General features: G+C 47.9%; 2 protein-coding genes across 4 annotated transcripts in view; one reads left to right on the top strand and one right to left on the bottom strand.

The window, feature by feature from the left end:
- Window positions 1-14,654, top strand: part of C4AH8orf48 (chromosome 4A C8orf48 homolog) — a 429,052-nt gene that overhangs the window by 42,541 nt on the left and 371,857 nt on the right. The window lies entirely within an intron of this gene.
- LOC110467886 (vascular endothelial growth factor receptor kdr-like) overlaps window positions 1-14,654 on the bottom strand; it is a 124,613-nt gene that overhangs the window by 90,856 nt on the left and 19,103 nt on the right. For all 3 annotated transcript variants that reach the window (XM_077786582.2, XM_077786581.2, XM_085570745.1), the window contains exon 2: window positions 629-725. In XM_077786582.2, coding sequence (XP_077642708.2) covers window positions 629-725 — 97 coding nt within the window. The remainder of the gene's footprint in view (window positions 1-628; window positions 726-14,654) is intronic.

The raw sequence follows: 14,654 nt of genomic DNA, 5'->3' as shown, positions 1-14,654 counted from the left end.
CAGATGTATCCCCATTCCCGGAGCATCCTCTCCCTGTCATCACCAAAATCCTGCTGGTCCTTGCATGGCTGGTGGCACACATCGTGCCTGGACTGAGGTGCTGCTGTGATTTACAGCAGCAGCACTTTAGTTTTTCACAAGTCCTGGTTAAATTTGATTTGAATAACATGTTATGTTTAAACTGGCTGGGTCTTTGAATGTGCACACCGTGACTGCTGCTTATTTAAGTGTCTGTGATGGGCTAGGTGGCAGTTCCTGGTGATCTTGTTTGTTGTTTCCTCATGGACAGGGAGCAAAGGAGTGGCTTGAGCTGCAGAGGAGATGAATCTGCCCCTAGTTCAGAGAGAATTTACAGCCATGTCCTCAAGCACGGCACATCCCGCTCCTGTGAGCTCTCCCCTGTGCTGACTCAGGGCTTTGCTTGGGCCCCTGAACAGCACAACACAAAGAACTTGGCCAAGCTGACCCCAGACTCTCCTCCCTGCTCTGTCACAGCTCATCCAACTCCCTCCACACAGCCCCAGCTCCCAGCTGGCCGAGCATCAGGCTCTGCTCTGTCCTGGAGCTGTGCTGGGCCAAACCAATCAACACGAGGACAAAAATCCTGCATTTTCTGAGCAAGACTTACCAGCATTTTATTTTTAGGGTGTCTCCTGGTGAGATGACAATTTGGTCCTTGGGAATGCTCAGCCTCGGTTTTTGAAGAAGCTCTTCCTCAGCGAGACCTGACCCAAAAAAAAAAAAAAAAAAAAAAAAAAAAGAAGAAGAAACCATCATTAGTTTAGACGGGCTATTCAGAGCAGTACAATGCACTCGAGGCAAACTCTTTGTTTTGTAAATAGTTCCTCATTTGGGGGCCCACACAGTGCTGCATTTATCCTTGGTCAGGAGATGCCCTCAGTTTGTTTTTGTTTCCTTTATTCCTCTCTTTCTTTTCTGACACTGAGCACCTGCATTTGTGCCAGTAGTATTTTGAGCCAACTTTATTACTGAATTGTTGCAGATTTACAAGAACAGATCTGTGTCAAAAGGATTTTGCACACGTATAAAAGTGGAAGGAGTCAGGTCCCTGGGAAATAATTTGATGGATGAGCTCATACATTACATTTTAATTGATGAGAAGAGAAAACAATAATTCTGGGGAACAGCTCTGTGAAGCACCTGTGATATTAAAGGCAAATTGAAAACCTGGTGTTTCCCAAATCACCACTCCCAAATCCTGCATCTGAGCTGAACCCCAGGTTCTGTGGGCGCTGTGGCTAGGGTAATGCTCCCAGGGGAATCTGTGATTTTGCCAGGTCTCTGAGACCAGGGGCATTAATGACCGCAGTGACAAAGGTCTCTCTCATCATCTCCTGGCCCAGGAAATGTCTCCTGCCGTGGAACTGTCCCCAGGGACAATCTGAGTGTTCATCTACAATGAGACAATGTTCAGAAAGTGAAACTGAGAAGAACCAGAAGTGGAGGTTGGCCAGGCTGGTTACTTTGTCCAAATTCAAAGTAACATAATCAAGGAGAGGAGAAATCAGGCTCTGATAATGATCTCCACTTCCAAAGCTCTGATATAAAAGCCGTGTTTTCTTTCCCCTCCTGCTCTTCAAATTTCTCTCTTCTCCTGTGCCTCAAACTCGATAAGCCAGCAATATTCACTGGGCTCCCAGCACGGGCATTATTTGCAGCAGACAGGGAGATAACATATCTGGCAGAAAGAGAAACACTAGGCTTTAACTTTTCAGCTGCACGAAGCAGTGATTTTCCTGCCCCCACCTCTCTACTCTCATCTCTGAGTTGCTTGATTTCAGTAAATTGCTCTTTGCCTGGCATCAGTGTGGGGAGTGACTCACTCCTACTTTGGAGTCTCTGGCTTCTTCCAGGAGCTCTTGGAGCTGCCATCAGGATCTCAGTGGAGGCCAAGTAATCTGATGGCACCACAGAGCCCTTCCAGAGGGGATTCAGCCCAGACACCATGGTGCTGGCCTGCCCTTGGAGACCCTGTTCCTTCCTACAGACCCTGGGAGTGTGGGAATCCAGAGCTTCCCTCTGGCTGCCCTGGCAGGGGTCAGGAACCCCCCTGGACAGAGCCCCCAGAGACACTGGCTGTGATCTCTGTTCATGGAAAAGAGTTTTCAATCTTACAGGATCAATTACAAGCTCTGAGTGTTTGATATCAGTAATAATTAAGTTTTAATAATTAAGTGGCATGGGTACAAAAGTAAAATTTTAGGATTCTAGATTAGGGGTTCAAAGGGGACAAGACGGAGGAAATTGGGTGTGTCTTGTCCTTTTTCTCCTTCTTCATGCCCTCCATGTCTCACTGTGGTGTTGGCATTTTTCTGTTGGTTCAGGCTGGGGACACACTGTCCAACGTAGGTGACAGATATTGGCACGTTATTGTAAATCCAGCCCAGGGAGTTTCTGGTATTTAATGTTTGTAACATCCCACTGAGGGCAGAGCCCCACACGCTGCCCTGCAGGACAGAGCTGGGCAGGGCAGCAGAACATGTGAGAGATAAACAGAATAAACAACCTGGAAACCAGCACAGACCAATTATGGCTTCTGCTTTGGCAGCGGGGCTGACAGACAGAGAATTTCTACAATCTCAGAATCATCAGTAGCTCAGATTCCGACACTGGCTGAGACTCTGAACCAGTGTTGGCCACCAGAGACAGATCCAGCCACTCCCCCTGCGCTGGCACTGCTGCTCCATCTCCAAAGTCCTTTGCAGAACAAGAAGTTGGAGTCTGTCCAACCCCATCTCCCTCCAGTGGCTCTGTGTGACATTATTTAGCACCTCCAAACTGCTATTCCATGAAATTCTGGGCAAACAGAGCAGCTGGAGGCTCCAGCCCTGCAGTTCCCATTCATTTGGGAAGCACTGCTATTCCTCAACACCCTCGGGATGGCACACGCAGGGAGCAGCATCACATTGAGCTGAGAACCAACAGAAAAAGCCCCAAACTCTGCAGGAGGAGCCCCTGCCAGGCAAGCTCACCCTTGCTCTTGGCTCTGAGTCCCCTCTGGCTTCCAGGCAGAGCCAGTTCCCACTGGGAATGGGCTGAGCCTTGGCACAGGCTCTTTCGTGGTGCTGAGGCATTTCACAGCCCCCTCAGACTGACTGTGCTGAGCTTTGCAAAAATGCTCCAGGATATGGCCAACAACTTCAAATTTGTCTGTCAAAAGCCATTAATCTGCCAGCTGAGGGGGGTTTGGGTCCCTGTTGCTCTCCCAGGACACTGCTCCTCCCAGGGTCTGCTCCAGGCTGTTGATGCTGTGACTTCAGCCAGGACTTAGAAAATACTGGGGTTTGAAACAAAATTATTTATCTCCTCTTATGCCTTCAGTTGTTCATAGGGCTTAAGGGGGGCTCAGCTGGTGCCTCTGGATTGCAGCTCTCATGAGCAAGGGTGGCACTGTCAGAGGGTCTGGGGTCAGAGCCTGAGCTCTGTTCTGACTGCAAAGTCTTTGGGCTTTTACAACATTTGACATTGTTCTTGCTAAGAGAAAGAAAAGTATTTTTCAATTATTCTGGTTTTGCTTCTGAGTTACTTCTTGCCCAAAGTTTATTTTGGCTTCGGGAGCTGAAGAACAGAATAAGCAAAGTGGAATTTTAGTGCTTTTCTACTCCATAGAGGACAGGAGGAGAATTTCTGTGCCACGCACATCTGGTCTCTGCTGGCAGGTGACAGAAGGTTTATATAAACAAGGACTGTGCCCCTTCTACCACACCACTGCTGAGTGGGCTGGGAAAAGAACATTTTGAGGGCAAAACAGAGGGAGTCGTGGGGGCAAGGTCAGGCTGTGCTAGGGCAGAACACCTAATGCCAAACTGGCAGAGTGAGACCTCACAATATTCCTAATCTCCCCTGGTCCCTTTAGAGCCAGACTTGACTTTTAGAAGGCAAAGCTGGGGACAGCCCCAGGGTGTGTTGGATGAGGAAGAAGGATGTGCTCCACTTTCATATTTGTTGTCTGTGTTTGAGAGATTCATGCCTTTATAAAGGTGTTAGGATGCTGCAAGGGAGAATCAAGCACATTCCTGGCAGTGCACCTCCTCTTTTCCACAGCCCTGCTCCCCAACCTCTGTCCCTAAAGCCAGGACCCACAGCCTGCCCAGGGTGGGGTGGGAGACCTGCTGGGCTGGGTCCTGCTGAAGCTGAAGTGCTCTGATTGCACTGCCCAAATTCCAATGCCCAGGCCTAAGAAAACATCATCCTCTCCTCCCTGATAAATAATTTTGGTCATGCTCTCGGGCTACAAGGGATATAAAATTAAAGTGAGCAGTCATTACTGTTTCATGAAAATGGCAAAGCTCCTTGTGAGAGCCACAAGAAAAGTCCTGGGTGCCTCAGCTGTCCCTGCCATCCCCTGTGGAGCTGACCCTGCTCTGAGTGTTCTCCTGGTGCAACATTCTTCTCTCAATACCCTGGCATGGTTTGGGATGAGATGCTGGAGTGACAATCCTGCAGGTCTGGCAGAGAGCTCGTTGCCTCCTGCAGAGCCACAAAGAGCTCTCAGCAGCACATCCCCTGTGTGAGCCTGGGGCAGGGACAGGCTCCTCTGGGAAGGGACATCTCTGCTCAGGATCCTCACTCCCTGCCTGCCTTGGCTGTTGCCAGCACAGACAAGAGCAGCACCTCCAGCCTGGAGATGCCCCTGGCAAGAGCCCAGGTGAGGACAGAGCCTCTGCCCAGAGCCTCACTGTGCCATTTCTGACTCTGGGAGTCCATTCCTACCTCCAGTTCAGGCTTTAACATTCTGCGCTCGGCGGTGAAAACCGCAAACACAGCACAACCACAAATCCTCAGGAGCAAAATGTGAAAGGTTGACTGATACATTATCCAGGGGAGAAAAATATATTGAAAACGGCTTTTCCTGGGATAATCTGATTTTGCAGCATGGCCAGCATTAAACACGGGAGGCTCCCCAGGCAGAGGGTAATGGGTGACCTCCCTCACCTCTCTGTCAGATGGTTTCCAACTCCATCTCACTTGGCACAGGGAGATCCCTCCCACGCACAGCCTGATGCTCCATACTGGGCCCAGCAGCGAGTGTGGATAAAAAGTATTTTTAATCTCTGTTCCTAATTGTAACAGCCTTCCTCCAGGCATCCTCTGGGCACTGCAGCTCTCCCTGGCAGAGCCCTCACAGATGGTTGTGAGACTGGCAGTGCCTGGGTGTGGCTCAGTGACAGCTCAGGCAATATGATCCCTGATTAAGGATCTGGGGAGATCCTTACAGCTCACAGGGAGAGCTGGGGGAACAGAGCCCACACAGCCTCTGCTTCAGGTGACAAGGAAATGACTGCTGGGCAGAACAGAGAGTGCTGTGCTGGCAGGTTAGAGCAGGGATGGCACGAGGGCGTGGGCACACAAACAGCTTTGTGCACATGGGTCAGCTCCAGGGACTGTTCCCGTGTGTAAACTGTGCAGAGAGCAGCACCCAGGGCAGCTCAGGGCCCCTTGGAAGGGGCTGGAAGTCAGAGTTTGGAGCTGATTTGAGTCAGGGAAGGAAGGTGACAGACACACAGCATTTAAAATCTGTTTTGTCATTGCTGAGGATGCTCCTGATGATGGAGCTGTGCTTGCCTGGCAGAGCCTGGACCAGAAGCTCCAGGAACACCCTGGGCACCGGGGGCTGTCCAGACACCACACCCTGCCCTGGTGACCAGTGAGAGGTGACCACTGGTGACTGGGATGGTGCAGAGGCAGAGCTGTCCCCTCCCCTCCTCCCAGGAAAATGTGGGCAAGGCAGATCCTCCAAACTCAGTCCCTGCTGAGAAATGACACTCAGGAAAGGACAATATTCTCCCCTGCGAGCTACCAGGGCACCTCATCACCAGCACAGCATGGACATACCTTGAAATGAGCAGGTGCCCCTTTCAAAGGGTATTTTCATGCTTCCATCCCCAAGGAAATTTATTTTTGCTGGAATTTGAGAACTCAGGGATTCACTGAAAAGCCATGTGTGTTTAAACCAATGGCCTGTAATAATTTTAGGATTTATTTCAAGGTTACCCCCATGAAAAGAGAAGGCACCACAACACTGCCAGCATTATTGGATCACAAGCCTTGCAATATTTGATGTTTTTATTAAGTCTTCAGCTCCTGGAATCAGCTTTCACTTGTTACACTCAAGTGGTTTTCTATTATTTTTAAAGGTTTAAAAAGACAGTAGCAAATAACTAAAGAGACCCATCTCCACGCCTCCTTTTGTTGTGAATTTGGACATAAGATTTTTGATTCTCCTAGACATTAATTAAATGTTTTGTGCTCTCTATGCACAATGCAAGATCTTATAAATGAAATGTTACTGACTTTCCCAGCAAAGGGGAAGGGAGGCTCTTGTGGGGAAGGTCTTGGCTTTAAGTCAGAGAAAAAACTCCCAATTTTTGGCTTTTCTGCTGGCTGGTGAGTTCTGTATTGAGGCCCTGATGGGAACTGAGTCAATACAGAGGGCAAAGGCCCCCATGATGGGCTGCAGGTGGGGAATGTGTGGGTCAGAACTGCCTGGGGAAAACTTCCCCTCTAGACCTAATGTGGTTTGAGTGCCTCTCCCATTTCCTGTGCTCAGGGAGCTGCTTTGGGTCATGTTATTTGCTCTCTCAATTCTCCTTGTGTCTTTTGAGGATAATAATTTGTCAGTGAAGATTTAAACCCTTCATCTTTTCCTGTGCATCTCCACTGTGCTAAACCACTTTTCCTAGAGGAGGAGGTGAGAAGGGGTTCAGCCTCTCACCACCTCTGGCCAGGATTCTCTCCCTTGCCTGCTATTCCAGCTGAACTATTTTTAAGGAAAATGGTTCATCAGCTTTTAAAGATTCTCTATTTCCTTTGTTTGTTTGAGGGGAATGGTTACTAGAAGCCTCTCTTCCTGTGGTTTTCCTCATTAAAATAACCAGGAATCCCCCAGGGTGACTCTGCTGTGGGTGGGCACAGAGCTGAGAACCTCCAGGCCAGAGCCAAAGTCCCCCCTTCCTACAGAAGCTGAAGAAGTTTGTCCAAAATTAAATTAGCAATCACAAACTCATCAGGAGAGATGGCAAAGGTTCCTTCAGGATATTCAAATGCAAGTTTTAACCCAAGAGTATCTCTGGCAAAGCAACAGGATTCCTGTTTCCATTGATTTTCCCGGCCAGGGAAGGCAGGATTTGCTCAGCTGAGTCACGAGAGAGGGGAGCAGTTCCCACCCGTTCCTCTGTGCCTGCTGCAAGTGGAAGTTGTGTGTGGCTCAGGGCAGTTGGAGTGTAAATGATCCAAAGTGACAACAACGAAAAATAAAATCATTAGTCTGGAGCAGGGAGACGTCAACAACAGCAAAGTAAAAACAACTGCTAAGTGGAGAAAGTGTTTGGAGATAAGATAAGGCTTTGGCCCAGCTTTTGGGATTTGTAGGAAAAGCCTACAAGGCTTTTCCTCAGCCACAGATGCATCAGCATTTCCTGCTGAGGTGGCACAGGGTCACCCTGGTTTCCTCCTGCAATCAGCAAAACCCTTCAGCAAGGCCACCTGATTGCTCTGGGTGCTGACACACAAACCCTGTGACCTTTCCTTGCCTTTTCTGCAATCCAAACATCACCTTTGGGGCTCACCTGCACCTGCTCCAAGGCAGCCCCTGGAATTCCAATGCCATGGCTTTTCCCGGCTGTCTGTGATCTGGATCTCTGGATCAGCTGCAGATTTATGGGAAGGGGTCACAGAAAGCAGCTCCAGGTCAAAATTGTTTGGTCTTGGGCAGTGGCAGCTCATTAATCAGGGCCATTGTTTTCCCTCTGACACCACAGAGAGTCTCAGGGAGTGCCAGGGATGTCACCAGCCCGTGCTGCTGGTGAGCTGGGGACTGAGGGGGACATGTCCTCACTTTGGGACTGGCTGATAAGCCAGGAACTCGGATCTACATGGAAAATAAACATGAAATCTGGGAAAGGAGGTGGCAACATCTGCAATCATCTGCCAGGCACTCAAGCACAATTTGAAGTATTTAGGAAATGTGGTAATCTCATGTTGATGGAAAAAAGGCTGGGAATGTTGTTATTTCTTGATCCAAATTATGGCAATTCCTCTGGGAAAGAGAAGACCTGGCACATCTCCATGATTAGGAAGTATGCAGACCCAGTGGGAACCAGATGCACAAAAAAGGAGCCCTAAATACTCTAGGGAGAAACAAACAAAAAATAAAATCCAAAAATGTGAAGTATGAAGCTGTCTTTGCCTCTGCCCCCAGCATGGTCTCCTGAGAAAAGCTGGAGGGCTGCAGATCAGTGTTTCCAATGATTCCCAGACAGGATTACTTCATCAGCGCTCCAGACATAGCTTTCCTTCCTCCTCACTGGCCATCCCCAGGACAGGGCACATTCCTCAGGCAAAGCTGGGAGTCAGGAGGAGTGAGGGCACCCAGGGGGCTGCGGGATGAGTCCTCCTGGGGAGCAGCCCCAGCCAGAGCTGGGCACAGCTCTCTGAGCTGCCTTTGGGTCACCCCGTGCTCCCCCTGCCCACCCCAGCCCTTCACCTCCTCCCAGGGAACTCAGGGAGCACTTCCTGCACTCCAGAGCTATTCCAGCATTTCTCTGGAAGTGAACCTAGCCAGATTTCTTCCCTTTCTCCAGAGCACTGCGTAGGAAAATGGGAAGGTGGAAGGTTTGCTCAGAAGGGGGAGTGGAGGGCCAGCACCAACTTCTGCTCCCTGTGACAGGGTCAGCACCCAGGGAGTGGCTGGAGCTGTGTCAGAGTAAGGTTAGGCTGGAAATCAGGAATGGTTCTTCCCCACTGGGCACTGTCCAGGGAATGGGCACAGTCCCGAGGCTGCCAGAGCTGCAGGAGGATTTGGTCAATCAGGTTGGGATTGCTGAGGAGTCTGTGCAGGGCCAGGGTTTGGACTGGATGATCCTTGCAGGTCCCTTGATCTATCTCTGCCTCCCCGGGCTCTTTCCAGGCTTCCCTGTGTCCCTGTGCCAACTCAGAACTGTCCCCCCAGGTGAACTCCTGGTGGTTTATGTGAGCTGGAGATTTTTATGGCTTGTCAGCCCAGCTGTTCCTCACAGCGACAGACACCAGACCTGGACCAAGCTGTGGTTCCAGCTTGTCTAAACTCTGCACTGAGCTGCCTTTAATCTAATTAGAATCCTTCTCTGCAGGTAATTTGTATGTGGCGAGTAGTTACTGACAAAGCTGTGGATGCTAAGGAAGGAAGGCATTAAAACACTTCTAGTTTAATTACTTGATTATTTTGAGGAGTTATCATCAGATCTGCTCATTTAGCAAAGGTGACAGGTGAGGCTGAGGAGTCATCAGCAGTAATTCATGGGTTTCATGTGTGCAGCACTAAACACTGCTCACTCACACATCAATGGGATTGGATTTGGCACCTCTCAAAATTTCTCTCAAACTTATTTGTTTTGTACAGCTGCAAATAATGAAAGCAATTGTTGGGCTGACTCAGTTCCAAGAACTATTCCCCAACCTACTCATGTACACAGAGAGGATCAGTCACTCTTGAAATCCATCCTGAGATGAGCCAGCTCCTCCCATGCAAAAACAAGCAGTAAATCTCTCTTGATTCCAGTGATTTCCCTCCTGTTCCTACCCAGTTTCACTCGTTACACTGGACTTTTTAACCTGGAATAAAAGGCTTACCTACACTTTGGTAAGTTGAGGAGAATGGAATTCTTTAAAGTTAGACCAGTAGTTGAGAGGTTTTCAACAGGTTTTCTATGCACTTTTATACCTTCTTCATAATTTCTTTTTGAAGTGACAAGAAATCAGAATTTAAAAAAAACCACCAACCCTTTCCTTTTCTGTGTGGCTGTGATAGATTTATATTAATTTTTTCCTTATTAATCACATCACTGCCCAGGTATTGGCAGACTGGAAATGTCTGTGGTGGTTCCTTCACTGTGGTGGCACTTGCCAAAGAAAGGACAAGGTGCACCAGGAATGATGAACTGCAGGTGGGACACAGATTTGAGTCATGTTTTATCTCTCTGTAGATAAGAAACTGCCTTATTTCAGTGTTTAGGGGCAATGCAATAACCCAGGCAGGCATCAGCTCCTAACTGAGCCCAGCTGCCAGCAGAGGTCAGGATTGAAACTGGCACCAGAAAATGTTAAGGAGGGATTTCCCTGAGGTTTCCATGCAAGCTGCTGTCAGTGGGGAACTGAAATTTTTGCCGGAGTTCAATACAACAGTTGGTTTCCCACGTGTGGAAAATCTGCCCTGGTTGGAGAGAGCTGACCTATTCCCTGATATTTTTAATCAGTACACAACTTCCATCAGTAATTTAGGGCAGCCAGACTTGGTTGAGAACCACAGATTTGGGGTTGAAAAGTAATGCTCCAGTAAATTCACAGCAAACAGATGCAAATGAACTTTTCTCAGGTTAAAGAGGTTGGTAAATGAAATTTCACTGGGCCACAGCACACAAATTAAAGCACTGCCCAGCATGAAGTCCAAATGAAGTCCCACTTGAGGGGTGCTAACTTTGACCTTCACCTGGCCTGGCTATTTCAGTTCTTAGGACATTCACTTCCAGAGCAATTTTCCATGTAACACAAAGCAACAGAATCAAGCGAAACAGTATTTCCAAATACCCAATCAACTAAATCATTGTCCTGTGTGTCAGCTTCTCCTTTGATACTAAAATATGATGGTAATTCATCCTAAGACCAAGGCTTTGGAAAACTGTAACATGGATCCCCTGGAGAGACATTAAGATGGCCAGAGAAGAAGAGAGAGAAGTTACAAAATCCCTGACACTGTGATTTAGCAAAATGTGTATTTCTTTGAAAGCATTTTTCAGTCTCTTTTGCCAGCACTCAGCCTCTGCCTGGATGTATCAGATCAGGAGGATGCTCACTCATGTCCCTCCTCCACCATCTGCAGACTAAATCCATGATTCCCAAATTTTCTTCTTGTTCCATCATCCACTTGCACATGAGAGTGTTGGAAACCCCTGTAACTACCTATCCTCAAACCCTGTTCAAAATGAGATTTACAAGATCTGGAAAAATAAAATTTAAGTCCAATGGATGGGAATTATCACAAATGGCTCATAAGTGGGCCTTTAGGTGCTGCCATAATAAAACTGTTGGAAAAGGGAGTGGTTATCAGGAGAGGTTGGAATCATGGCAGGTCTGATACCAAGGGCAATCATTTATCTGCTCCTTCTGTTGGCAAGAGTCTGGGGAGAGGAAAGAAAACTTTCCCAAGGTTGTTCCATCAGCCTGTGTAATTCACCTCCCAAAGGAAGCAGAGGTGCCAGCCTTATCTTTAAGAATATTTAGAATTAGAGGAGATAAAGTGCTGGGAGATGGCCTTCAGAAAACATTTGCTGGTTCTCCACATGGAACAATCTCTGAGAGCTCCAGCTGCCACATTTGGGAATTCTCTGATGTCCTGCTGAGTGGCCAAGCAGGGCCTGCCTTGATGTACAGGACCTTTCCCTTTCCAAACTTCTTTGTTCTCCCTCAAAGGCAGAGTGGATATCTCAGCTCTGGACTCTGAAGTGTCCCCAAAGCACACCTCAGAGAGGACTGGGGATGTTTTCCAAGAAAGGCAAGAGCTGACAGAGGAATTTGGGTGAGGTTCTGCTGAATGACAAGAGGGTGGATTGCAAACAACCTCTGACCGTGCTCCGGGGCTAAACCCGACTTGCCATCAAGGAACATGAGTGCCCAGGGAACACCAGATAATTATGGGAAAGCTGCTCAGAGAGATCCCAGCTTTCCTCAGGCCACATTCCCTGAGGTTTCCTGCTTGGAGCCTTGCTGGTGTGAGTCCAGCAGTGATCTCTGCTCCCTGGACATGCTGTGTCCCATAGGGAGCACTACACAAACCGTGGTGGAACCCAGGCAATCCCCATTCTCTGGCCTTTATTCCTCCTCTCCATCTCTTTCCTCATCCCCAGCCCTCTTTTCTAAGAAAAAAATGAGCCTGCATGGAAAGGCTTCTTTGTAAAGAACATCTGTGTCCTCCTGTGTGATGAATCACTGACCTGCAGAAGGAGCAGGCCAGGGGAAGGCCACGAGAGGCATGGAGCTGAAATCAGAGCAGGGAAGGTGGATGGGCAGGGTGAAGCAGAACAAAAGCCCACCCCTGTTAGCATTGTTGGACCATTTCTCCTTGAGCTATAAATCCAGAAGCAAATGAGCCAGAGCCTCCTGAGGTCAAGTCAATTGATGTGCCACACTAAACAGAGATGGATTTGAACAAATACAGGGGCTGGACGTGTCAGGAACATGTGAATGCTCAGTGTCAGTAAAATCTGCTCAGTGGGTAATTGCTTTGTTTTCTTAGTTTCTGAGCTCTACCCATTAAGAAGCAATGGGCTGAAGCTGACTTTGGACTTGACACCGGAATCTGTTTTCGATCAGCTCCGTGTTCCACTTCTGTCGGCTTTGTGTGCCTGTCTCAGGAGGTTTTCCCTTTTTTTCTGGTTTGTTTTGAAGGATAGCAGGTTGCTATTTTGGGAGACAAGATAAAAGCTGTTTGCTGAGATAGGGAGAGGGAACCTAACCATCTCCTTAAAACCAAGCCCGGTTTCAGTTACATTTCCACAGCCCCAGGCGAGTTTTTGTTACCCTGTGCCTGCAGCCTCCCTGGCCAGTTTGGCCTAACTAGGTCTGGTTTCCTCACTGCTTTGCATTAAGCTGGAAAGTACCAATAGGGCTGAGGGAACTGGCTGCAAATCATTTGGTGAAATCCTTCTTAATGACAAACTCCATCAGGCCGTGGAGCAGGGCTTCAATCACTTCCTCAGCCTCCACCACACTCTTACCCTGACGTGACCCCAACTTCTCCCCTGTTTGTGAGGCTTCTCCACAGCTGTGACATAATGTTTTTGATGGCAGGCTTTGGAGGAATTCTGCTAGTGGCAAAGCAGGAATCTGCTTCGAATTAGCCCTGCACATATTTATCAAGTCTGCATAGCATGGCTGCCTGTTGACAAAAATCCCTTCTCCTGTCCCCCGCAGGTTCCCACATGAGCTCACTTGACCCACAAAGGTTTGGAGCTGAAGCAGTTTTTGGTGTCTGGGGGCAGCCCAGAGAAGGGGCAGCAGGTGGATGATAGTCCAGGTGTGATGCCCAGAGCCAGGCTGTGTTTTTAGCGCCAGATCCTGCTTTTGGGTGGATTTGGGGGTGCCCAGGACTCCTCTGCTGTGCCTGGAGCCATTCCCTCTCTATCAGGTTAGTTGAGTTGCAGCACATCAGTTCCTCATCTGGAAAAACTGTGGCCCAGAGAAGGAGGTTGCAGAGTGACCTGGAAACAGCAGATTTGCTTTGTGGGATCCTGATTTTAAAGGTGCTTTACTGCAGCTGCTTCCAAGAAAAGCAAACACTGCCAGGTACCGGGAGAAGCCCCGGGTCACATTAAAGCCACCTACGCCGCTCGGCCAAAGCTGGGCAGGAAATTCTTCTCTCTTCATGTCTAAATATTTAAGGCCTATTTATTTATTTTAATTCCTCTTGTGCATAGGGATAAAAACACAAATCCTTCAAAGGTTTTTCTTATTATGGAAAGCAGCAACAGAAAAAGACTCATCTAAAAATAGCCGGATATTTAGGGCAGCCCCCGGTAGTGGGAGACAGATCCAGGGCCCAGATTCCACCAAGGAACGTGGTATTTCCAGCATCCTACACTTCCATCCCAACAACAAGGTCATGGCATCATTGGGATGGGACAGGAAACACCATCCTGGCTGGAGAAGCTTTCCTGGAAAACTGCTTCTAATCCAGCCACTTTCCATGCAGGATTTTGCCACACTATAATTTCCTAATGAAAGTTTTTTTTTTTTCTTATGAAACCCCAAACTGGTTCTGTTTTTAATATTGATTTCAGAGCAGAAACAACCACGCCACTGTTTGCTTTTCCTAAAAATCTCACCTCTTCATCCCAAAAGTTTCTTGCAGTTCTTATAGACAGACAAAAATGTGCAGTTGCCCTTTAAACATTAAAATTCATTTGGGTGCTGGGTAGTTAACGAAATCAACAAATATGACTCTAAAAATAATTAAAATATGACTCTATTAAATATGACTCTAAAAGTAATTAAATGAGGAGGTTTTGGATCTCTGTCCTGCCTGTCTCTTGCAGAGGATCCAAAGCCCTGGTAAGAAATACAGAACTATATGGAAATGACTAAGAAAAAAGAGAATGATGAAAGTTCAGTGAGCACTGAATGAAAGCAAAATGAAAACTGGATGTCACCAAGAAAGAAAAATGTCACTATTTGAATTCAGGAGGAGAAAAGCACCAAGGTGGGAGATGAAAGAATAATGCAAATCCATGCAAGCAATTAAATTAAAAAGGTTCCTTCCATCCTGATTCCACACATACAGCCTTGATTTGCTGCACTAAGAATTCAGAGAACTAATCCCAGAAATGAAATCCAGATCTGAGACCCTGCAGAATAAACAAACAGCTTATCAAGCTAGAGCCAGCCTTTGCTGGGGTTCCTCTTTCAGAGTTCTGCTCCCTCTTGTCTTGTTTAATCACTAATAATTTTGGTGCTGCACATGAATTTTGGCCTGACAGAGGTGAACTGTGGCTCTGAGGGGTTTCTGCATGTGCTGAAGGAAACCAACAGGTACCTGCTGCCCCTTGCTGAGCACGGGGGTGTTTGTGAGGTGTGGCAGGGCAGGAGGGGGAGGAACACCCTCT

Source organism: Lonchura striata, chromosome 4A (genome assembly GCF_050655825.1).
Source record: "Lonchura striata isolate lonStrDom1 chromosome 4A, ASM5065582v1, whole genome shotgun sequence".
Taxonomy (NCBI): Eukaryota; Metazoa; Chordata; class Aves; order Passeriformes; family Estrildidae; genus Lonchura; species Lonchura striata.
Note: the sequence above shows the minus strand (reverse complement) of the source record. Positions and strands in the feature narration are given on the sequence as shown.